Source organism: Crinia signifera, chromosome 1, assembly GCF_055691185.1.
Source record: "Crinia signifera chromosome 1, ASM5569118v1, whole genome shotgun sequence".
Taxonomy (NCBI): Eukaryota; Metazoa; Chordata; class Amphibia; order Anura; family Myobatrachidae; genus Crinia; species Crinia signifera.
This window is the reverse complement of record NC_139217.1, coordinates 473,333,291-473,356,977: the sequence shown is the minus strand read 5'-3', so window position 1 is coordinate 473,356,977 and position 23,687 is coordinate 473,333,291. Positions and strand designations below refer to the sequence as shown.

Genomic DNA, 23,687 nt, shown 5'->3' with positions numbered 1-23,687 from the left:
CAGGTAGAGCCCCTTAGACACACTGCACCTGGTAGAGCCCCTTAGACACACTGTACCTGGTAGAGCCCCTTAGACACACTGCACCTGGTAGAGCCCCTTAGACACACTGCGCCAGGTAGAGCCCCTTAGACACACTGCACCTGGTAGAGCCCCTTAGACACACTGCGCCAGGTAGAGCCCCTTAGACACACTGCACCTGGTAGAGCCCCTTAGACACACTGCACCAGGTAGAGACCCTTAGACACACTGCACCTGGTAGAGCCCCTTAGACACACTGCACCTGGTAGAGCCCCTTAGACACACTGCACCTGGTAGAGCCCCTTAGACACACTGCACCTGGTAGAGCCCCTTAGACACACTGCACCTGGTAGAGCCCCTTAGACACACTGCACCTGGTAGAGCCCCTTAGACTCACTGCACCTGGTAGAGCCCCTTAGACACACTGCACCTGGTAGAGCCCCTTAGACACACTGCACCTGGTAGAGCCCCTTAGACACACTGCACCTGGTAGAGCCCCTGTACAAAAACACAACAATCAGTATCCACACCTGTATTTTACACATCCATAGCTGCGCTGCCTGGGATGCATTGAGTTTATCACTGATCACCTGAGGCTGGATGGGGGCTGTAGGGGTTGGTAAATGCGACCAAAGGGCCTAATTCAGACTTGGCCACTAATGAAATATAGGAAACCGTAGCGATTACTGTTCACATTGCACATGCGCAAGAGGAATTAGCGACTGAAATGCTTATAAATCGTAAAGGCAATGCAGACGGACATTGACTGACAGGAAGCCGGCGTTTGGGGGAGGTAACCAGCTGTTTTCTGGGAGTGGTTGGAGAAACGCAGGCATTCCTAGGTGTTTATGAGAAGGGTCTGTGATGTCAGAGTGTCGAATCTCTGGGGGTCTTATTTTCCAGCCTCTCATATGTAACATTCCACCCTAGGACTCAGTCTCTTGTAAAATGATTTTGCAATGAAATTCTCATCAGACGAATGGATTTAGAAGTAATGACATTACGTTGCAGTAAATGATCGCACTGCGCACTGTGCAGAAAGATGGCAGAATGAACAACAGATGAAACGTCCGCAGTTATAGGAGGGGGGCGTATGCTGGGGCCGGGGGCGGAGCTGCTAATTATCCTGACTTTTATATGCACACTCTTCTCATTTAAGATGAAATGCGTGTTAATCCCCCACAGTAACAGAGCAGCTACAAGATTAATGTCTTTTAATAATATGAAATATTTTGCTGGTACATAATTGATAACAGCACCGCAGTGTTTGTAGTGGTCGTCTGGAATGCTTTTTGTTTTTACAGCGAAGTACAAGCCCCTATGGGATCTGTTTTGTGGCCAGTGGCAGTCAGAGCCTCCACTCCCCAGCTGCTGGGCCTCTCTATGTGGCCAGTGGCAGTCAGAGCCTCCACTCCCCAGCTGCTGAGCCTCTATATGTGGACAGTGGCAGTCAGAGCCTCCTCTCCCCAGCTGCTGAGCCTCTTTATGTGGCCAGTGGCAGTCAGAGCCTCCTCTCCCCAGCTGCTGAGCCTCTATATGTGGACAGTGGCAGTCAGAGCCTCCACTCACCAACCGCTGAGCCTCTATATGTGGACAGTGGCAGTCAGAGCCTCCTCTCCCCAGCTGCTGAGCCTCTATGTGGCCATTGGCAGTCAGAGCCTCCTCTCCACAGCTGCTGAGCCTCTATGTGGCCAGTGGCAGTCAGAGCCTCCTCTCCCCATCTGCTGAGCCTCTCTATGTGGCCAGTGGCAGTCAGAGCCTCCTCTCCCCAGCTGCTGAGCCTCTATGTGGCCAGTGGCAGTCAGAGCCTCCTCTCCCCAGCTGCTGAGCCTCTATGTGGCCAGTGGCAGTCAGAGCCTCCTCTCCCCAGCTGCTGGGCCTCTCTATGTGGCCAGTGGCAGTCAGAGCCTCCTCTCCACAGCTGCTGAGCCTCTATGTGGACAGTGGCAGTCAGAGCCTCCACTCCACAGCTGCTGAGTCTCTATGTGGACAGTGGCAGTCAGAGCCTCCACTCCCCAGCTGCTGAGCCTCTATGTGGACAGTGGCAGTCAGAGCCTCCACTCCCCAGCTGCTGAGTCTCTATATGTGGACAGTGGCAGTCAGAGCCTCCACTCCCCAGCTGCTGAGCCTCTATATGTGGACAGTGGCAGTCAGAGCCTCCACTCCCCAGCTGCTGAGCCTCTATATGTGGACAGTGGCAGTCAGAGCCTCCACTCCCCAGCTGCTGAGCCTCTATATGTGGCCAGTGGCAGTCAGAGCCTCCACTCCCCACAGAAATAAGCATATCTTATAATAATTCATTTCTACCTATGTGCCATAGATTTCATATTGGAACAGTCTGACCTTACAGCGTCGTCTCTGCCAAATATATATAATATATACTGTCTCACCTTCACCTTGAAAACGGGGCGTGCGAACCCCGAAACATCGGAGCACAGCATTATTTGTTAATGCCTTTAATATAATACGTTTTACAAGACCTCAGAGTGCCGCTGCTTGTTCTCAGGGTATATGCAATTATTCCTACTCTACACTACTATCTAATATGTTCTATTGCAAAGTACTTTAAAATGATACTTTTTTTTATTATATGCTGATTGTAATGTTTGCATTATAGATATGTTATTGTTCTCCTGATGAAGTCATTATTGACGAAACGCGTTGGTTTTTTGCTATGTACCCTTGATTGAGGATCAAGGGTACTTGTGTAGTTTCACGGCGCCGTGCTACTTCCGGTTTCTATGCTCGGCAAACTATCTAAAATAAACTAACTTAACTCCATGCCAACATGGATAGTTCATACCCCCACTATCCATGTTGGCATGGAGTTGATTTTAGATAGCGTGGCGAGCTCAGCGAGCCACCGAGCCCGCAGCGTGGGCGAGCGAAGCGAGCCCCGCAAGGGGACTCAGACGCACGGCACCATGCTGGCGCCGTGAAACTACACAAGTACCGGATCAACTTTTACATTCTATACCAACATCGGAAGAAACAAATAAATACGCCCTTTGGATGAACAACGCCTTTGCTTACTTCACCGAAAATTGTGGACTTTCTTACCTGAATATTATGGTTTGAATTATATACTATAGGCGCCATACCATATTGGGTTGTGTATTTTTTGTTAAAAAGTGTATGAGCATCCAGTATGCCAGTGCAGGAGTACAGGACGGTGCCCCTGAGTCAGTGTCTCCTCCTACTGGGTGGGAGTTAGGGTGCATGAGAGCAGGAGGCTGGGTGGTAAAGCATGATAGGGGAATGTGGGCAACACAGGGTGAGCGGGTCCCCACTGGCGGAAGTTACGGGGCAGGAGAACAGGAGGCAGGGCAGTGATAGAGGGGTGTTGGTATGAGGGGTAGTAAAGGTTTTTGGCTGTTGCAGAGTGGGGGTGAATCGCGGGAGGGGGCGCGGGGGTGCCGTGAATCACGGGGCGGGGGTGCCGTGAATCAATGGAGTGGGGGGGAGGGGTGAATCGCGGGAAGGGGGGGTCACGGGGGTCCGTGAAATGCGGGAGGGGGTTGTGGTGTTTCGCGAGTCACAGGAGGGGGGGGGGGGCACGCAAATCGCGGGGGCCCGGGGGGGGGGGGGGTGCCGCTCACCTACACCATGGTGGATGGCGTGTACTGTAGCCCTGGCTTGGCAGGGGGAGGTGATGTCAGTCAGGGGGGTGGTGGTGAGTATAGCACTGGTCTTTTCCCTGGGGGGGGGGCGTGTCTGTGTATAACGCTGGGCAGGAAAGTTATACACACAGGGGATGAGTGACCGATCTGGCTAAATATATGAGATAGCACAAGCATTGATTATTGTAACATGTCCTATTACAGCACTGTGTCCTCTCTCGTGTGATGTTACCTATTGGGCTTGATTGATGACTGTCACTACATGGACAAGGATATGTGTAACACAACATTCTCAGTACATCACTAAACATGGCGGGACATGGGGCTCATTTACACGTTGCTATACCTAGATGTTTGCGTATTGTTGTCTTGTATGTGGTTACAGCGTATTTGTGTGCAGTAGGTGCCTGCCGCTTGCAGGTAGGGTGTAGCCCCTACTGATTGGCTAATTGTTTATTGATCCATCCAGCTTGTGCCACGTTTGGGGTTATTCTTAGCTGCCCCCAACCATCACTATTTTGTGTATGACACATTAATGTACAGCACCTTTTACTGCGCACTTTCATAGCATAAATGTGCCCTCGTGTGAATGAGCCCCCTGGTGCCCCACGTGATATGTAGTGTTATGTGTGCCAGCTGCCGGTATTATATTATTATAAATCTATATCAGGTTTTTCTTGTTTTTGTGATCGGCTGCAACATTTTCTTCCCATCTTCCCTATTGGAACGTTGACCTGTGAGGTCATGTGCGTGATTGCAGCGCAGATGGCGCATCCAGGTTACCAAGGCAAGCCGTCTACCTTCTGCCGGGCACTGTGCCACGGGGTGACGGCCCCAAAGCGCTGCCAGGACCACTGTGTTTGATATTCCGGTCACAGCGTCCTGTTTGCAGTAAGAGCAGGAGTTCTGTGTTGCTGCTTCCGCCGGTGTGATTCCCTTATATATCATTATAATGTCATCCTGTAGATCTGTACCGGTTCAGGGGACTCGGGGCGGCTCATAAATGTTGTCATTCAGCCCGTCGGATGCACTGTGAAATCACATGCACTTTACGTGTCAGCGAGTCCTTTCATTCAGACAGTCATGTCCCCCCCTCCCCACTCGCAGGCCAAGGAGACGTCAGTGTCCAGCCTATACCATTAGCTCCCCCTGCTTGTCTCCTGGCCAGAGCCAGAGTACTGTATGAGTCACAAGTAATGCAGTCCGGTCCCCAGGACTAAGTGACAGCAGAATGCTGCTGGCTTCCTGACACCGCCTAACCATCCCATTTTCTGTCCCTCAACAGATGGCCAATCCAGTGACATCAGCCTGTTGTGTGGTGCTGGCTGCAGCCGTGATGGTGTACGCGCAGAGACACAGCGAGGGTAAGTTACCTAATGTGCTTAGTGTGATTATGTGACACCGGGCAACTGGGATAGAACTGTGCCCTGTCAGGGTTCCCTGTATGAGGAGATACAGTGATATGTGCCGTGTGTGTGCCAGGGTATAACATGTTACTGTGACGTACAGGAAGCCAGCGCCGGCTGGTAATGGTATACATACCTGTACTGTAGATAAGTGACACACTGGGGACACAATACAGGAGACGTCAGGGCAGGGCACCCACCCCCCACACCGGCCAGCATGAGGCAGACAGTCACCCAAGGGTCACGTTACCAATACTGACCCCTTATGATACCCAGGAGACCTCTCCTGTAACATAAAGGGCTTATATGTCACATATGTGTCACAGCCTCATCAGCATTGAGAGGAGAGGGAGCCCTGGACGGTCCAGATTCCTCAGCTGTAGATTTATTTATTAACAGTTCCTTATATAGCGCAGCAGATTACATTGCGCTTTACAATAGGAGACAGTGATACAACAAAATGGCTAAAGTAAATGGGTAGTAACAAACCGACATAGAGGTAGGAGGGCCCTGCTCACAGGCTTACACTCTATAGGAGAACATACTGTACTGAGGGGATCATTACCAATCGTCAGACAGGACCCCGAGAGAGGGAACGGTACTTGTGTAGTTTCACGACGCCACTAGATCGCATGCGGTATCACATGCGATTTGACATGCGATATCGCATGCAATTTACTATCCAGTTCATTTCCCCACTATCCACTAGGGCGTGGACTTGATTTTATATAGTGTGGTGAGCGGACACAGAATGTATTCCACAGAATTGCATGCAAATGGCATGCGATATCGCGAGTCGCTGTGAAACAACACAAGTATTGGGCTCGGTGGCTCGCTGCACTCGGCACACTATATAAAATCAACTCCACGCCCTAGTGGATAGTGGGGTAATGAACTGGATAGTAAATCGCATGCGATATCGCATGTCAAATCGCATGCGATTTAGTGGTGCCACGAAACTACACAGGTACCGCGGGAACAAAGGGGGTTATTCTGGTTGATTCGCAAGGCTGCAAATTTGCCCCTTCCACTGTACATACTGTAATAAGGTTGATTTGCAGATTGATTTGAATCTTTTTATCAGAAAATTAACGCTCAAATGCCATTTCCTCAAAAAAGATGGCGATGATAGACCGATGGTAGCACTATCACAAAATAATATAAATTCTGGTTTAAAACTAAAGTCTGCATTTTACCCGCTAGAGTCCAAAGGACCTTATGTGGACATGTTTTCTGAACTTGTTAAAAGGGATCTAGACAAAATTATCATCGCTAAAAAGAATCCATCTAACCTAACGTACAAAGAAAGAGGTGCTCTGAAAAATGTGATGAATGACACATCCATAGTGATTAATAATGCCGATAAAGGGGGGGGGGGGGGGGCATTGCCATTATGGATCGTGACTTGTATGTAAATGAAGCGCATCATTTGTTACTAGATGATATTTCCCACATTTGATATAGATCCCACACAGTCCTTTATAGGGGAGTTAGAAATATTGTTAAAATGTGGCTTAATGGGGAAAAAAGCATCACTTTAGATGAATTTAAATATTTGTATAATGTGACACCCAATCTGGCAACGTTTTATCACTTCCCCAAGTTGTATAAGAATAGTGAACGTCCTCCGGGACGTCCGATTATTGCCGGCGTTGGTCCTTTGACGTCGCGCTTAGCTGAATATGTGGATGCTTATATTAAAAAGTATGTCCCCCTTCTGGACACATTGAAGGATTCTACTCACATGTTAAAGATATTAAAGACCATAGAGTGGAATGATGACTTTGGTTTTGGTACAATCGATGTATCTTCATTGTATACCAAAATTCCACATGAGAAAGGTATAGAGGTGATTGAGAGTGTACTAAGACTCAATAGTGGGTTTTCTGACGTGAAGATTATATTTATCTGTGATTGTTTAAAATTCATGTTGCGATTTAATTATTTTGAATTTTTTGGTGGTTGGTACCTCCAGACTTGGGGCACGGCGATGGGGACGATTTGTGCCCCAAGTCTGGCCAACCTGTATATGGGTGATTGGGAGAAAAATACCCTCACCCCCGATATGTTAAAAAAATGTGGTTTTGTTCAAGAGATACATCGATGATATTATCGTCATTTGGGTGTGTGACGAATTGTCGTTTAATTCTTTTGTGAAATCTCTTAACTGTAATACATATAATCTTACGTTCACCCATAATTTTAATAAGAAAAGTATAGAGTTTTTGGATTTATTTTTGAGTGCGGAAAAATTTCCTGTTGTTAAAGAGATTGAAACATCTACATTCTTCAAAGTGGTTGACTGTAATAGTTATCTGCAGTATCAAAGTTGCCATCTTAATTCTTGGAAAGACAATATCCCGTTCTCACAGTTTATCCGTTTGAGGAGAAATTGTTCTACTGTTGCTTTGTTTGATGCACAAGCTAGTGTGTATACTGATCATTTTAACGAAAGGGGATATCCAATAAGTACAGTCACTCGTGCACGTGAAAAGGCTAGAGCTTTGGAACGGACCAATCTATTGGAATATAAACTCCGACCTGAATCATTGATATTGATTGCTTATTCATCACACAATATAATGATAATGATAGAGAAATGAAAAATATTTTAGAGAAAAATTAGCACACATTGAAATTGGATCCCATTTTGGGTGAATGGATTTCCAATAGACCGAGTGTAGTGTATAAAAAAGCAAGAACTTAAATATGATTGCAAAAAGCCAACTAGATCAAATCAATCCTACTCCTTCTGATACTTTTTTGGATATTAAGTTTTGTTTTCCTTGCAATAGTTGCAAGATTTGTAAGCATATAGCAAGGGGGGTCTGATCTCTTGAATCCAACAATGGCTAGTATAAAAACACATCCATTTTTGAATTGTAATTCCACTTATGTGGTCTATTTATTGTCCTGCAAATGTGATCTCCATTATGTGGGAAAGACTAAAAGAGCCCTCAAAATCAGAGCGTTAGAGCATCAGCGCAATATAAAGAATGGGTTAATTAACCATAGTGTCTCCCGTCCTTTTAATGCCTTTCACAATAGTGATCCAAGCACTATGTCAATAAGAGCTATCGAACAAGTACCTCCGCCTAAAAGAGGAGGTGATAGAGATAAACGTCTGCTCCGTAGGGAAACGTATTGGATCTTGAAATGAAATAAACACCTCAAGCTTTAAACGAGGGGTATGAAATAACTCCATTTATTAACTAACAGTATGGCTTTGTTTTGTAATGATGTTTAAATTGTGGGTATATATATATTAATACTCCGTGGATATCTGCGCTATATATGTTTATCCTGTATCTCTGTTTTTTATTGTTGTTTTTTTTTTATGTTTTTGTAAAAAATGATTGGTACATTATTTTGTATATATAATTATATGTGTGTGTGCCCGCTATGATTATGTAGTCTTGGACAATCCATAATCTCTTAATCGGTGTGTAGAGATATTTTTAATTGTTTCTAATGTGTTGCAATATAGTTCGCACTGTGTAGATGTATTTATGTGACCAATTTAAGAAAGTTCTATTTTGGTGTATTTTCCGCATATACTGTATTGTCATTTATCCGGTAGTGTGAATTCTTACAATATATTTACTTTATTTATATTGCCTACTGGCAATCAGCCAAACACTGCGGCTGTCACAGCGCTAAGGCGCTGGCTCAATGTGGTGATGACATGTACCCGATGAAACTGTCTATTGGTTGTTCTTTCCTTTATTACTTGACCACGCCCTCTGATGAAGTAAAGAAAAAGAAGGAAAAAAGTAGCGCTAATGACAAAGTAATTTTTGAGAAATAAAATTAATGAATTAATTAATTAGCCTATTTGACCCAGCTGCTAACTAATAGGGGACACCACTCCCTAAGGAGAAGACAGAGCTAAGGAAAAGAAAGAAAGCGCTCGGGTTCTCAGGCAAAAACAGTAGCCAGTTTAGCTAATAAAAAACATGCAATGTTTATAGACATAAAAAAATATTAACAGACAATTAAAAAATAATACAACAATATACATATATAGTATTAATTCCCATCAGGTACCGGCCGATACCACCCAAAAATAGACTAGAATAAAATTAGTAGATAGAAAAAGTTTTTGTTAGTAAATCCAAATTGATCAGGGTTGATGTCAACTTGAAGTGAGTACTTTCTTAGTTTTCCAGATAATTTGGAGGACAATTAATGAACATGCACCCAATCTGTTAGTAGGTTTAGTAAGTAACTGTTCGGCAGTCTTGGTGTGGGAATGTTTAGGGGCAGGCTTTATAGTTGTCAACTCCTCGGTAGCTACTATATTAGTATATTATATAAGCGAATGTCCCCAATAGAAACCTCCAAACCTTTTTTCCAGGTTGCTGTACTTCAGCCAAATTTCAGTTAGGGATGCTGTTTGTGGTTCGGAAAAGGGGCCGGCCGGCTATCCTTGCGGGCAGAGAATGGTTTGTAGATCGACGCGTTTCCCCGCCTACTTATGCGACGGCTTCTTCAAGGATTTTTAATCCTCTGATGAAGTCTCTACCGAAACGTGTTAGGGCGTGGCTTGTGATACCTGCTCCGTCTGTGTCCCGGCGTCTCTCCTGCTTGATGCCCTTCTGCCCCTTGGTGCACGAGACTCTGCGGGGCAATCCAGTGCCTGTGGTCATCTCCGGTTCCCGAGGACATACTTGGTTTGAGAGGAGCAGCCTGCCCCGGGTATTGTTACATACTGTATCATGTGGTAATCAGTCCACAGTGCTTTTACGTATGGTACCAGCAATTGTCTTTTTATGTCGGGAACTTGCTATGTTCTCCTACTAAAACGCTGTTATCTGCACAATGAGGCGCCCCTCTCTTTTCTGTTTGTTTTAGAATATACGCACCTTGACAAAGGGGGACCACCCCCGAAACGTTGGTTGTTTTGCTTTTGAATACAGCACATTTTTATTAAGACCCCAGAGTGCCAGCCTTTCTTTCACACATATATATATATATATATATATATATATATATATTTACATTGATGTGACGGATGACACGTGGAACGTGCCAGGCCTGTATGCTGCGCGCTCACTTAATATATATATATAACTGGCCTTGTGCCCTGTGTTTATGTTGCAGTAACACTGTGACCATGGGCTGTCAGCACTCCGGTTTCATCATTCTATGAGTAGGAGAACAGTAATAACTTAGTCACATGTTATATTTACAGTACATTCACTCATACATACATACATACAGGTTGTCATTGTGTATTGTGTTATTGTTGTTGGTGGGTGGATTATGTCAGACTCTACCTGCTTATCCACCGATCCCTACATCAGTTTCACTCCCTACATCTGTACCACACCCTGCCTCTATACGGCTCCCTACATCCGTATCACTCCCTACATCTGTACCACACCCTGCCTCTATACGGCTCCCTACATCCGTATCACTCCCTACATCTGTACCACACCCTGCCTCTATACGGCTCCCTACATCTGTACCACACCCTGCCTCTATACGGCTCCCTACATCCGTACCACTCCCTACTTCTGTACCACACCCTGCCTCTATACGGCTCCCTACATCCGTATCACTCCCTACATCTGTACCACACCCTGCCTCTATACGGCTCCCAACATCCGTATCACTCCCTACATCTGTACCACACCCTGCCTCTATACGGCTCCCTACATCTGTACCACACCCTGCCTCTATACGGCTCCCTACATCCGTACCACTCCCTACTTCTGTACCACACCCTGCCTCTATACGGCTCCCTACATCCGTATCACTCCCTACATCTGTACCACACCCTGCCTCTATACGGCTTCCTACATCCGTATCACTCCCTACATCTGTACCACACCCTGCCTCTATACGGCTCCCTACATCCGTATCACTCCCTTTATCTGTACCACACCCTGCCTCTATACAGCTCCCTACATCCGTATCACTCCCTACATCTGTACCACACCCTGCCTCTATACGGCTCCCTACATCCGTATCACTCCCTACATCTGTACCACACCCTGCCTCTATACGGCTCCCTACATCTGTACCACACCCTACATCTGTACCACACCCTGCCTCTATACGGCTCCCTACATCTGTACCACACCCTACATCTGTACCACACTCTGCCTCTATACGGCTCCCTACATCCGTATCACTCCCTACATCTGTACCACACCCTGCCTCTATACGGCTCCCTACATCCGTATCACTCCCTACATCTGTACCACACTCTGCCTCTATACGGCTCCCTACATCCGTATCACTCCCTACATCTGTACCACACCCTGCCTCTATACGGCTCCCTACACCCGTACCACTCCCTACTTCTGTACCACACCCTGCCTCTATACGGCTCCCTACTTCTGTACCACACCCTGCCTCTATACGGCTCCCTACATCTGTACTGCTCCCTACTTCTGTACCACACCCTGCCTCTATACGGCTCCCTACATCTGTACTGCTCCCTACTTCTGTACCACACCCTGCCTCTATACGGCTCCCTACTTCTGTACCACACCCTGCCTCTATATGGCTCCCTACATCCGTATCACTCCCTACATCTGTACCACACCCTGCCTCTATACGGCTCCCTACATCCTTACCGCTCCCTACTTCTGTACCACACCCTGCCTCTATACGGCTCCCTACATCTGTACCACACCCTGCCTCTATACGGCTCCCTGCATCCGTATCACTCCCTACATCTGTACCACACCCTGCCTCTATACGGCTCCCTCCATCCGTATCACTCCCTACATCTGTACCACACCCTGCCTCTATACGGCTTCCTACATCTGTACCACACCCTGCCTCTATACGGCTCCCTACATCCATATCACTCCCTACATTTGTACCACACCCTGCCTCTATATGGCTCCCTGCATCCGTATCACTCCCTACATCTGTACCACACCCTGCCTCTATACGGCGCCCTACATCCGTATCACTCCCTACATCTGTACCACACCCTGCCTCTATATGGCTCCCTACATCCATATCACTCCCTACATTTGTACCACACCCTGCCTCTATATGGCTCCCTGCATCCGTATCACTCCCTACATCTGTACCACACCCTGCCTCTATACGGCTCCCTACATCCGTACTGCTCCCTACTTCTGTACCACACCCTGCCTCTACACGGCTCCCTACATCCGTACTGCTCCCTTCTTCTGTACCACACCCTGCCTCTATACGGCTCCCTACTTCTGTACCACACCCTGCCTCTATACGGCTCCCTACATCCGTATCACTCCCTACATCTGTACCACACCCTGCCTCTATATGGCTCCCTACATCCGTATCACTCCCTACATCTGTACCACACCCTGCCTCTATATGGCTCCCTGCATCCGTATCACTCCCTACATCTGTACCACACCCTGCCTCTATACGGCTCCCTGCATCCGTACCACTCCCTGCATCTATACCACACCCTGCCTCTATACGGCTCCCTACATCCGTACTGCTCCCTACATCTGTACCACACCCTGCCTCTATACGGCTCCCTACATCTGTACCACACCCTACATCTGTACCACACCCTGCCTCTATACGGCTCCCTACATCTGTACTGATCCCTACTTCTGTACCACTCCCTACATCTGTACCACACCCTGCCTCTATACGGCTCCCTACATCTGTACTGCTCCCTACATCCATACCACTCCCTACTTCCGTACCTCACCCTGTTTCTGTACGGCTCCATACATCTATACGGCTCCCTGCCTCTGTACTGTTCCCCAAATTCATACCACTCCCTACTTCCGTACCACTCCCTATATCTGTACCACACCCTGTCTCTATACCGCTCCCTACATATATACCGTTCCCTACATCCGTAACGCTCCCTGCCTCTGTACTGCTCCCTACATCCATACCACTCCCTACATCCGTACTACACCCTGTCTCTGTACTGCTCCATACATCTATATGGCTCCCTTCATCCATACTGCTCCCTGCCTCTGTACTGCTCCCTACATCCGTACCACTCCCTAATTCCGTACCTCACCCTGTCTCTGTACCGCTCCATACATCTATATGGCTCCCTGCCTCTGTACTGCTCCCTACATATATACCACTCCTTTTATCTGAACCACACCCTGTCTCTGAACCGCTCCCTACATCCGTACCACTCCCTACTTGCCTACCTCACCCTGTCTCTGTACCGCTCCATACATCTACAGTATATGGCTCCCTGCCTCTGTAATGCTCCCTACATCCATACCACTCCATACTTCTGTACCACTCCCTACATCTGTACCGCTCCCTGCCTCTGTACTGCTGCCTACATCCATACCACTCCCTGCTTCCGTACCTCACCCTGTCTCTGTACCGCTCCATACATCTATATGGCTCCCTACATCTGTACTGCTCCCTACATCCGTACCACTCCGTACATCTGTACCACACCCTGCCTCTGTACTGCTCCCTACATCTGTACCACTCCCTATATCTGTACCACATACTGCTCCCTACTTTTGCACCTCACCCTGTCTCTGTACCGCTCCCTACATCTATACTGTTCCCTACATCCGTAACGCTCCCTGCCTCTGTTCTGATCCCTACATCCATACCACTCCCTACTTCTGTACCACTCCCTATATTTGTACCACTCCCTACGTCCGTACCACTCTCTTCTTCTGTACCACTCCCTATATCTGTACAACACCCTATGTCTGTACCGTTCCCTACATCCGTAACGCTCGCTGCCTCTGTACTGATCCCTACATCCATATCAGTCCCTACATCCGTACCACTCCCTACTTCTGTACCACTCCCTACGTCCGTACCACACCCTATGTCTGTACCACACCTCTGCCTCCCCCCTCTGTCTATCTCTTCACTGGCTCCCCATTCCTTTCCGAGTTCTCTTTAAACTCCTCACCACCACCTACAAGGCTCTCTCCTCCTCCACCGCTCCTTACCTCTCTTCACTGATCTCTATCCACACTCCCTTCCGTCCTCTTCGCTCCATCGCTGACCGCCGACTGACCTCTCACCTTATCACCTCCTCCCACTCCCGTGTCCAAGACTTCTCTCGCGCTGCCCCCCTGCACTGGAACAACCTCCCGCCACCCATCAGGCTTTCTGATTCCCTTACCTCCTTCAAGCGCTCCCTCAAAACCTACTTTTTTCGACTAGCCTATCCCTCCTCCTAACCTCTTTTGATCCTCCTATCCTGCCTCCGTTCCCCTCCGTTCCTACTTATCCTATTGTATTTCATTCGTCCACCCACCTCTTTTTAGTATGTTAACTCTTATGAGTAGGGTCCTCCTTCCTCACTTACTCACCCTACCTCATTACCTCACCTGTGCTCCTGCCCTGTTCTTCCCTTCCTCTACTTCTGGGGTGGCCAAACCTGTCCTCAAGATCTACCAACGGTGCATATTTTCCAGGCAACCTATGGATCTATAGTAGGAATGAAGGTAGCATGTTTTAAAATGTGACAGTTAGTAATGACTACAGCTGTGCTCGAGCTAGGTAACCTGGAAAACGTGGACCGTTGGTAGATCTCCAGGACCGGTTTGGCCACCCCTGCTCTACTTCATCTTCAGTCTCCTCGACAATTTCCACACCTACTTCAGAACTGATGCTGATTTTAGTTCTACCAGCTATACCCCTATTTATACTGTATTTTATCAACACACCCTGTACGTTACCTTGTCATTTGTTTTTTTGTTTGCTATGTACGGCGCTGCGGACACTTTGTGGCGCCTTATAAATAAACGTACTACTACTAGCGTTCCCTACATCCGTAACGCTCCCTGCCTCTGTACTGATCCCTACATCCATACCAGTCCCTACATCCGTACCACTCCCTACTTCTGAACCACTCCCTATATGTGTACCACACACTACAGTATGTCTATACCACTCCCTACATCTGTACCGCTCCCTGCCTCTGTACTGCTCTCTACATTCATACCACTTCCTACCTCTGTACCACTCCCTACATCCGTAACGCTCCCTGCCTCTGTACATGTACTGCTCTCTACATTCATACCAGTCCCTACCTCTGTACCACTCCCTACATCCGTAACGCTCCCTGCCTCTGTACATGTACTGCTCTCTACATTCATACCAGTCCCTACCTCTGTACCACTCCCCACATCTGTACCACTCCCTACATCTGTACCACACCCTGCCTCTACACGGCTCCCTACATCCGTACTGCTCCCTTCTTCTGTACCACACCCTGCCTCTATACGGCTCCCTACTTCTGTACCACACCCTGCCTCTATACGGCTCCCTACATCCGTATCACTCCCTACATCTGTACCACACCCTGCCTCTATATGGCTCCCTACATCCGTATCACTCCCTACATCTGTACCACACCCTGCCTCTATATGGCTCCCTGCATCCGTATCACTCCCTACATCTGTACCACACCCTGCCTCTATACGGCTCCCTACATCCGTACCACTCCCTACATCTGTACCACACCCTGCCTCTATACGGCTGCCTGCATCCGTACCACTCCCTGCATCTATACCACACCCTGCCTCTATACGGCTCCCTACATCCGTATCACTCCCTACATCTGTACCACACCCTGCCTCTATATGGCTCCCTGCATCCGTATCACTCCCTACCTCTGTACCACTCCCTACATCTGTACCACTCCCTACATCTGTACCACATCTATACCAGGGTGCCCCCCCCCCCCCCCCCCTCCCGGATTCCGGCGGTCCCCTTCCCCCCCCCTCATTTACCTGCGGGCAGAAGCGTGAAATTGCAGCGATTTGCGGCATTTCGTTGGAAGGGGGCAGGGCTAAATATGCAAATATGTCATATTTAGCTCGGCCCCCCTCATCGGAGACCCGCATATTGCAGGATTTGCATCACTGGGGGGCAGGGACTGATGATGTCTCCATCAGGCCCCGCCCCCAGAAGTGATGCTGACAGTCTCCAGAGGAGACTGTAAAAGTCGGCAACCCTGATCTATACCGCTCCCTGCCTCTGTACTGATCCCTACATCTGTACAACTATCTACCTCCATACATCTACCTGCCTCTATATCTACAGTCAGCTCCATAAATATTGGGACATGGACAAAACATCCCACCTCATCAGTGAAGCATGGTGGTGTCGCTCTTCTCAGTACCTGTAATTTATGTCCTTTTTAAGGTTCGGTGCCTAGAACTGAACACAATATTCCAAGGGCGGTATTCAATGAGCCTGATTCGCCATGTTTTTATGGCGATTTTGTGCTGTAAGGCGAATTTCTGACTAAAACGGTGAATCACCCTATTCAATGACCACATGGCGAATACATTTGAAGGTTTTTTTCGCCATGATTCACCGAGTAGCAATCGCTATCTTTTTATGGTGAAGTGGAATGTGAACTTTTAAAATAAAGTGTTTTGTTTTTTACATTTGGTGTCAAAAAATCAGGAATTTTATTCTGAGGAGGGGCATGCTATTTTTATTCATGTGCTGTAAGCACATGAATATATATTTAATTTTAAAAAAATATATATTTTTTTTTTTTTTTTTTTTTTTACACAGCAGCCAGCAGGGGGCGCCGGAGCCGAGCCGCTCATTACATATTCATATATTCACTGCACCCGATCGTTACGATCGGGTGTAGTGAATATACGGTCCCCTGCTGGCACCCCCGGGGGCCAGCCTGTGCTGCCTGGCACCCGGGGAGCCCACCTCCCCCCCACATACGCTCTGGGGCAGGCAGGTAGACTTCCATCTCCCTGCCTGCCACCGTCCTCAGGCTCCCTGCGGCGTTCGCCGCAGGAGCTCATATTCGCCGGTCAGGGGCAGCGAGCCCCTGACACGTTGAATACCGGAGCCTGCGAGGCTCCGGAACGTGGCGAATGTGCAGCGAATCCGAAAAAGGATTTGCTGCACCTCGCAGGTATTCTCATTGAATACCGCCCCAAGTGTGGTCTCACCAATGCCTTGTAAAGAGGCACTATCACACTGGGATCTCTTGAATCCATAGCCCCTTTTAATACATGCCAGTGTCCGGTTTGCTTTGAGCAGTGTGCACTATTACCCAATGTTTTCAGCTATGGTGACCCCCAAGTCCTTCTCTACAGCATTTATAATAACTCCATTTAGCCTATAAGTAGCTTGTTCATTTTCGTTCCCATAATGAATTACTTTACATTTATCAACGTTAAATTGCATTTTCCACCTTTCCAGTTTATTTAAGTCACTTTGTAGTGTTTCCACATCCTCTCCTGAGTTCATTTCCTTACTTAATTTCATGTTGTCCACAAATATTGCAATTTTACTCACTATGTCACTTCCAATCTCATTAATGAATATATTAAACAAGGTGGGTCCCAATAATGAACCTTGCGGGACTCCAGTTTGGACCTTACCCCAGCTGGAATGTATGCCATTTACCACCACTCTCTGTCCATACATCTATACCGCTCTCTGCCTCCATACTGCTCCCTACATCTGTACTGCTCCTTACATCCATACCGCTCCTTACATCCATACTGCTCCCTACATCTGTACTGCTCCCTACATCCATACCGCTCCCTACTTCTGTACTGCTCCCTACATCTGTACTGCTCCCTACATCCATACCACTCTCTGCCTCGTTACTGCTCCATACCACTCGCTACACCAATACCGCTCCCTACATCTGTACTGCTCCCTACATCCATACCACTCTCTGCATCCTTACTGCTCCATGACTCCATACCATTCCCTACATCCATACCGCTCCCTACACCCATACCACTCCCTACATCCATACCACTCTCTGTATCCTTACTGCTCCATGCCTCCATACTACTCCCTACATTCATATTGCTTCCTACAGCTGTACCACTACCTACAACCATTCCACTCCCTTCATTCATACCACTCCCTACACCTACCCTACACTGGACTCCTACTGCCTCCTTATCAGTGCCTGCCGGCCTCCACACTCTCTGCCCATCCACCACTGGCTGCCTCTGCACTACCTACTGCCTCCTTATCAGTGCCTGCCGGCCTCCACACTCTCTGCCCATCCACCACTGGCTGCCTCTGCACTACCTACTGCCTCCTTATCAGTGCCTGCCGGCCTCCACACTCCCTGCCCATCCACCACTGGCTGCCTCTGCACTACCTACTGCCTCCTTATCAGTGCCTGCCGGCCTCCATACTCCCTGCCCATCCACCACTGGCTGCCTCTGCACTACCTACTGCCTCCTTATCAGTGCCTGCCGGCCTCCATACTCCCTGCCTATCCACCACTGGCTGCCTCTGCACTACCTACTGCCTCCTTATCAGTGCCTGCCGGCCTCCATACTCCCTGCCCATCCACCACTGGCTGCCTCTGCACTACCTACTGCCTCCTTATCAGTGCCTGCCGGCCTCCATACTCCCTGCCCATCCACCACTGGCTGCCTCTGCACTACCTACTGCCTCCTTATCAGTGCCTGCCGGCCTCCATACTCCCTGCCCATCCACCACTGGCTGCCTCTGCACTACCTACTGCCTCCTTATCAGTGCCTGCCGGCCTCCATACTCCCTGCCCATCCACCACTGGCTGCCTCTGCACTACCTACTGCCTCCTTATCAGTGCCTGCCGGCCTCCATACTCCCTGCCTATCCACCACTGGCTGCCTCTGCACTACCTACTGCCTCCTTATCAGTGCCTGCCGGCCTCCATACTCCCTGCCCATCCACCACTGGCTGCCTCTGCACTACCTACTGCCTCCTTATCAGTGCCTGCCGGCCTCCATACTCCCTGCCCATCCACCACTGGCTGCCTCTGCACTACCTACTGCCTCCTTATCAGTGCCTGCCGGCCTCCATACTCCCTGCCCATCCACCACTGGCTGCCTCTGCACTACCTACTGCCTCCTTATCAGTGCCTGCCGGCCTCCATACTCCCTGCCCATCCACCACTGGCTGCCTCTGCACTACCTACTGCCTCCTTATCAGTGCCTGCCGGCCTCCATACTCCCTGCCCATCCACCACTGGCTGCCTCTGCACTACCTACTGCCTCCTTATCAGTGCCTGCCGGCCTCCATACTCCCTGCCCATCCACCACTGGCTGCCTCTGCACTACCTACTGCCTCCTTATCAGTGCCTGCCGGCCTCCATACTTCCTGCCCATCCACCACTGACTGCCTCTGCACTACCTACTGCCTTCTTATCAGTGCCTGCCGGCCTCCATACTCCCTGCCCATCCACCACTGGCTGCCTCTGCACTACCTACTGCCTCCTTATCAGTGCCTGCCGGCCTCCATACTCCCTGCCCATCCACCACTGGCTGCCTCTGCACTACCTACTGCCTCCTTATCAGTGCCTGCCGGCCTCCATACTCCCTGCCCATCCACCACTGGCTGCCTCTGCACTACCTACTGCCTCCTTATCAGTGCCTGCCGGCCTCCATACTCCCTGCCCATCCACCACTGGCTGCCTCTGCACTACCTACTGCCTCCTTATCAGTGCCTGCCGGCCTCCATACTCCCTGCCCATCCACCACTGGCTGCCTCTGCACTACCTACTGCCTCCTTATCAGTGCCTGCCGGCCTCCATACTCCCTGCCCATCCACCACTGGCTGCCTCTGCACTACCTACTGCCTCCTTATCAGTGCCTGCCGGCCTCCATACTCCCTGCCCATCCACCACTGGCTGCCTCTGCACTACCTACTGCCTCCTTATCAGTGCCTGCCGGCCTCCATACTCCCTGCCCATCCACCACTGGCTGCCTCTGCACTACCTACTGCCTCCTTATCAGTGCCTGCCGGCCTCCATACTCCCTGCCCATCCACCACTGGCTGCCTCTGCACTACCTACTGCCTCCTTATCAGTGCCTGCCGGCCTCCATACTCCCTGCCCATCCACCACTGGCTGCCTCTGCACTACCTACTGCCTCCTTATCAGTGCCTGCCGGCCTCCATACTCCCTGCCCATCCACCACTGGCTGCCTCTGCACTACCTACTGCCTCCTTATCAGTGCCTGCCGGCCTCCATACTCCCTGCCCATCCACCACTGGCTGCCTCTGCACTACCTACTGCCTCCTTATCAGTGCCTGCCGGCCTCCATACTCCCTGCCCATCCACCACTGGCTGCCTCTGCACTACCTACTGCCTCCTTATCAGTGCCTGCCGGCCTCCATACTCCCTGCCCATCCACCACTGAGTGTTGCCGGTTTCTGCTTGTTTGTCTGATAATGGTTTATGTACTTGTTTATAGTAATATTAGGTTGTAAATGTAAAATGTCTTCTGGATTTGTAATTATCTAGGTTTTATAAATCTCCATGTCAGTGATACAGTAAATATAATAACTACAAGTCCCAGAATGCCTTTAAAACAACAGTACACGATTCCCCTTATGCGATGTCTGCCATACAATCTCTACACCGGGCTCATTTATCAAACACTATTTGTGGCTATTTGTGTATTATGGGTAAGCCGCGGATATTAAGTATCCCTGGAATATATGAAGGAGGGGCCGTAGCGGGTGTGGATTCCCCCATAGGTTTCTATGTAGGGTGCGATGCTGCCAGATTTACCTATACCTGGAAGGTGAAGCAACCCTGGCCCTGTAGCTACAGCCATCGTCAGCTAGCATTGGCCCATTGCTGATCGGAGATGTAGTTCCGGCAGGGTTCCCCAGGAATCCCCTATAGGAAAAAGCCGCTGTGAATGGGCAGAATGAACCCTGGACACCACGCTCAGCACAATCCATTGATGGCATCCTTTCAGTGCCTGCGCCCGGGTGATAGTCACCGGATGGGATCACATTCTGCAATATGGTCCCTGGCGCTAATATCACGCCCAGATCACATGGCGGATCAGGATCACGGACAAATAGCCTGCGGTCATCACTAATATAAGGGGCGTATATGAATTACACAGGTTCTGTGGCTGATTATAACCAGCTGACACTGAGACTAAAAGCCAGCCAGCCGCAGAACCTGTGTCAGTCATATGGAATGATCTGGGAACCCTACTAGCAGGACACGCTGGTATTGTGCTGGTTTCCTCCTCTGTATCTGTGTGCAAGCTGTATATACATTGTTACAGTATACACAGTGCACATTATATAGATACCTCGGTGCCACACCCCATGAGGCTGATATCCCACCCCCAGATCTGTCATTGACACATGATCCTCCCATTGCCCTGCGGGTCTCTGCAGCCTGCCTGCCTTTCATCAGATTGCAGTCTCCGCCTTGTACTATAAATCACTTATCCCCAGCACAGGACAAAGCACCAGCTCTCTGCTAAGTGTTCCCAGGAGACTGTTTGTGCTGATGGTTTAGGCACAATTAGATTGGACTGGACAATGACCTTGTCTGGCTGGCACTAGGATACCGCCAGCATCAAACAGATTCAGCGTGACGTCACCCCGGGGTCATTTCTAGTCCAGCGGCTCATAAGCCAGGCTGGAAATAAGTCTGTATTCACTGCAAGCGGCATGACATCACTTCCTTATTAATCCATGCCGACCGCTCACTGATCACTCAGTTATTATTATTATTAATAAATACGGCAATTCGTATTGATGTGCTATCAATACGAATAAGAATTGCCGTATTTTCGGGATTATAAATGTCAAAAATAAGTGTATTTCTGGATACAAATACACCTATTTTTTTTACAAATTTCCTTTAGTAAATTTCCCCCTCTGGATCTACCTGGGTGAGCGAGACATGACCTCCTCACATCTTATAGAGGGTACACACTGTGAGATCTGCACTATAGTTCTATTTGGTTTTGCTTTTAGAAGCAAAATGGAATAGAAAGTTGAAAGGGGATTGATTGTTTTTATTTTACATTTGATGCAGATTCGATCCCAATGCGTGCTCCCCTGTAGTGTAAATCAAACAGAAAAATAGTCCTGGCAGGCAAGACTATACAGTACAGACCTGTAGGTTTGTTTGGGGGTTCCTGACTACTGCCCGATCCTCCCACATCACCCCCTTACACCATATCCTGGTGTGTGTGGGTGCCTGACTACGGAGGTTATTCTGATCGGAGCGGCCAAACGTGCGTACGTTCACTATTAACGTACGCTAGCCGTACGCGGCCGTTAGGGTTAGGTCCACCCACAAATCAGCCGCTTACGTACGGGCAGAAATACCGTAGAAGGGGAGTGGCGTACAAATGAGCGTACGGCAACGTACGCGGACGGCCCAGCCCTTGCACTCCGACAACAGGCGTACAACTGAGCGTACGGCGCCGTTTACGGACGTCTTTCGTCCGTCTCCCCACCGACTTCTTACGGCTATCTGAGCGTACGCCAGCTTGCACGGATGGGTCCCTATTGTTTTCAATAGAAAAGTCAGCTTATGTCACCGCTCATACCCTTCATATATATGGACCTGCAAATCTTGCCTTTCAACTATAATTATGAAAATTAATTAATTGATTGAATTAATTAATGTGCAAAATAGTGGCCATGGGCTTAAAACATTGCTGAAACATCCTTTGTAGGTGTTAGATGTGGTTTATGTTATTGTATAATAAATACAAAACCTATGTTTGTATTAGAGTGAACACGTTGACACATGTCGACTTGTGTAGATTGAGTGTGCTACTGTGTAAAGTCTATGAAAGCACGTAGTGAATGTGTCTAACTGTTTAACAAATACCTACCTTAGCATATATAAGCAGGTCTTCAAAAGATTCTTACCTTAAATTAAACAAACCTTTAAATGTCGAGAAGTATAGAAAGATAAGCTTCCAATGTGTTTGAGTGCTGTGTGTGGCTTGCAGGTAGTGAATTCATGGTTTTGACTTAATAGACTGCAGCATTGCTTATTACATTCAGGTGTATGTGTTTGAGTAGTAATCCGCGTAAATTAGCTAACCCAGGCGCACGCTGGCATGCGGTATCTGTAGGGGTGGTTTGAGATGGCGGTTGGCTGCCGCCTGTTTTGTGTCCGAAATGAACGGTGCTTTAGTCGATCGTGCGGTAGTAGCACCGCTCATTTTTGGTGCACACCCCCGTGTACGCCCATATTTACGCCCATTTTCCCTCATTAATTCGGCCGCTCCCCTCATCACGCCCCTATGCCGCCCCCAATACCCGTACTATCGCGTACAGGTTTTTTCGCACGTAGAGACCCCGGCCGTAAGCGTTGGTGAGTGGTCGCGCCTGCGCATTAGCGAATGTACGCATGCGCAGATCATAAAAAATCCCGGGACGTACGCGTACGGCCCGGCCGCTCCAACCAGAATAAGGCCCTACTTCTACCCCCATCCTGCCACATCACCGGCCTGCAGTGGCCTGAATCATGGCATGCAATGTGATCCACATTGTAGGTCCACGTGATGAGCTTTTGCTGGCACTTGATAGTTAGCAGCAGTATGTGTATATACTGCAGGGATATATGTGTGTCATATAGGGGCTGATTCAGCAGGTGGGCAGTCACCTCGCTATATAGTCACCCCACTATTACTGTAGGTCAGGGTTGCCGACTTTAAGATTCTCCTCTCCGGGAGAAGCCCGGAGAGGAGAGTTTCAGCCGCCGCTCAGGGGGCGGGGCTTACAAGTGACATCACTAAGCCCCGCCCCCATGTTGTCAAAGCAGCAAATTCATTGATCTCCGTGGAGGGGGCGGAGCTAAAATGACGCGAATGTGACGTTTTAGCTCCGCCCCCTCCTCTGAGACCCGAGGATTGCGGCATTTTAATGCCGCAATCCGGGGGTCAGCGGGGGTCCCCCCCTG

The 23,687-nt window shown here is 49.0% G+C and overlaps 1 protein-coding gene across 4 annotated transcripts in view; it reads left to right on the top strand.

Moving 5' to 3' along the window:
• CNTFR (ciliary neurotrophic factor receptor) overlaps positions 1 to 23,687 on the top strand; it is a 532,905-nt gene that overhangs the window by 267,677 nt on the left and 241,541 nt on the right. For all 4 annotated transcript variants that reach the window (XM_083155439.1, XM_083155437.1, XM_083155438.1 and 1 more), the window contains one exon: positions 4,924 to 5,002. In XM_083155439.1, the coding sequence (XP_083011565.1) occupies positions 4,924 to 5,002 (79 nt within the window). The remainder of the gene's footprint in view (positions 1 to 4,923; positions 5,003 to 23,687) is intronic.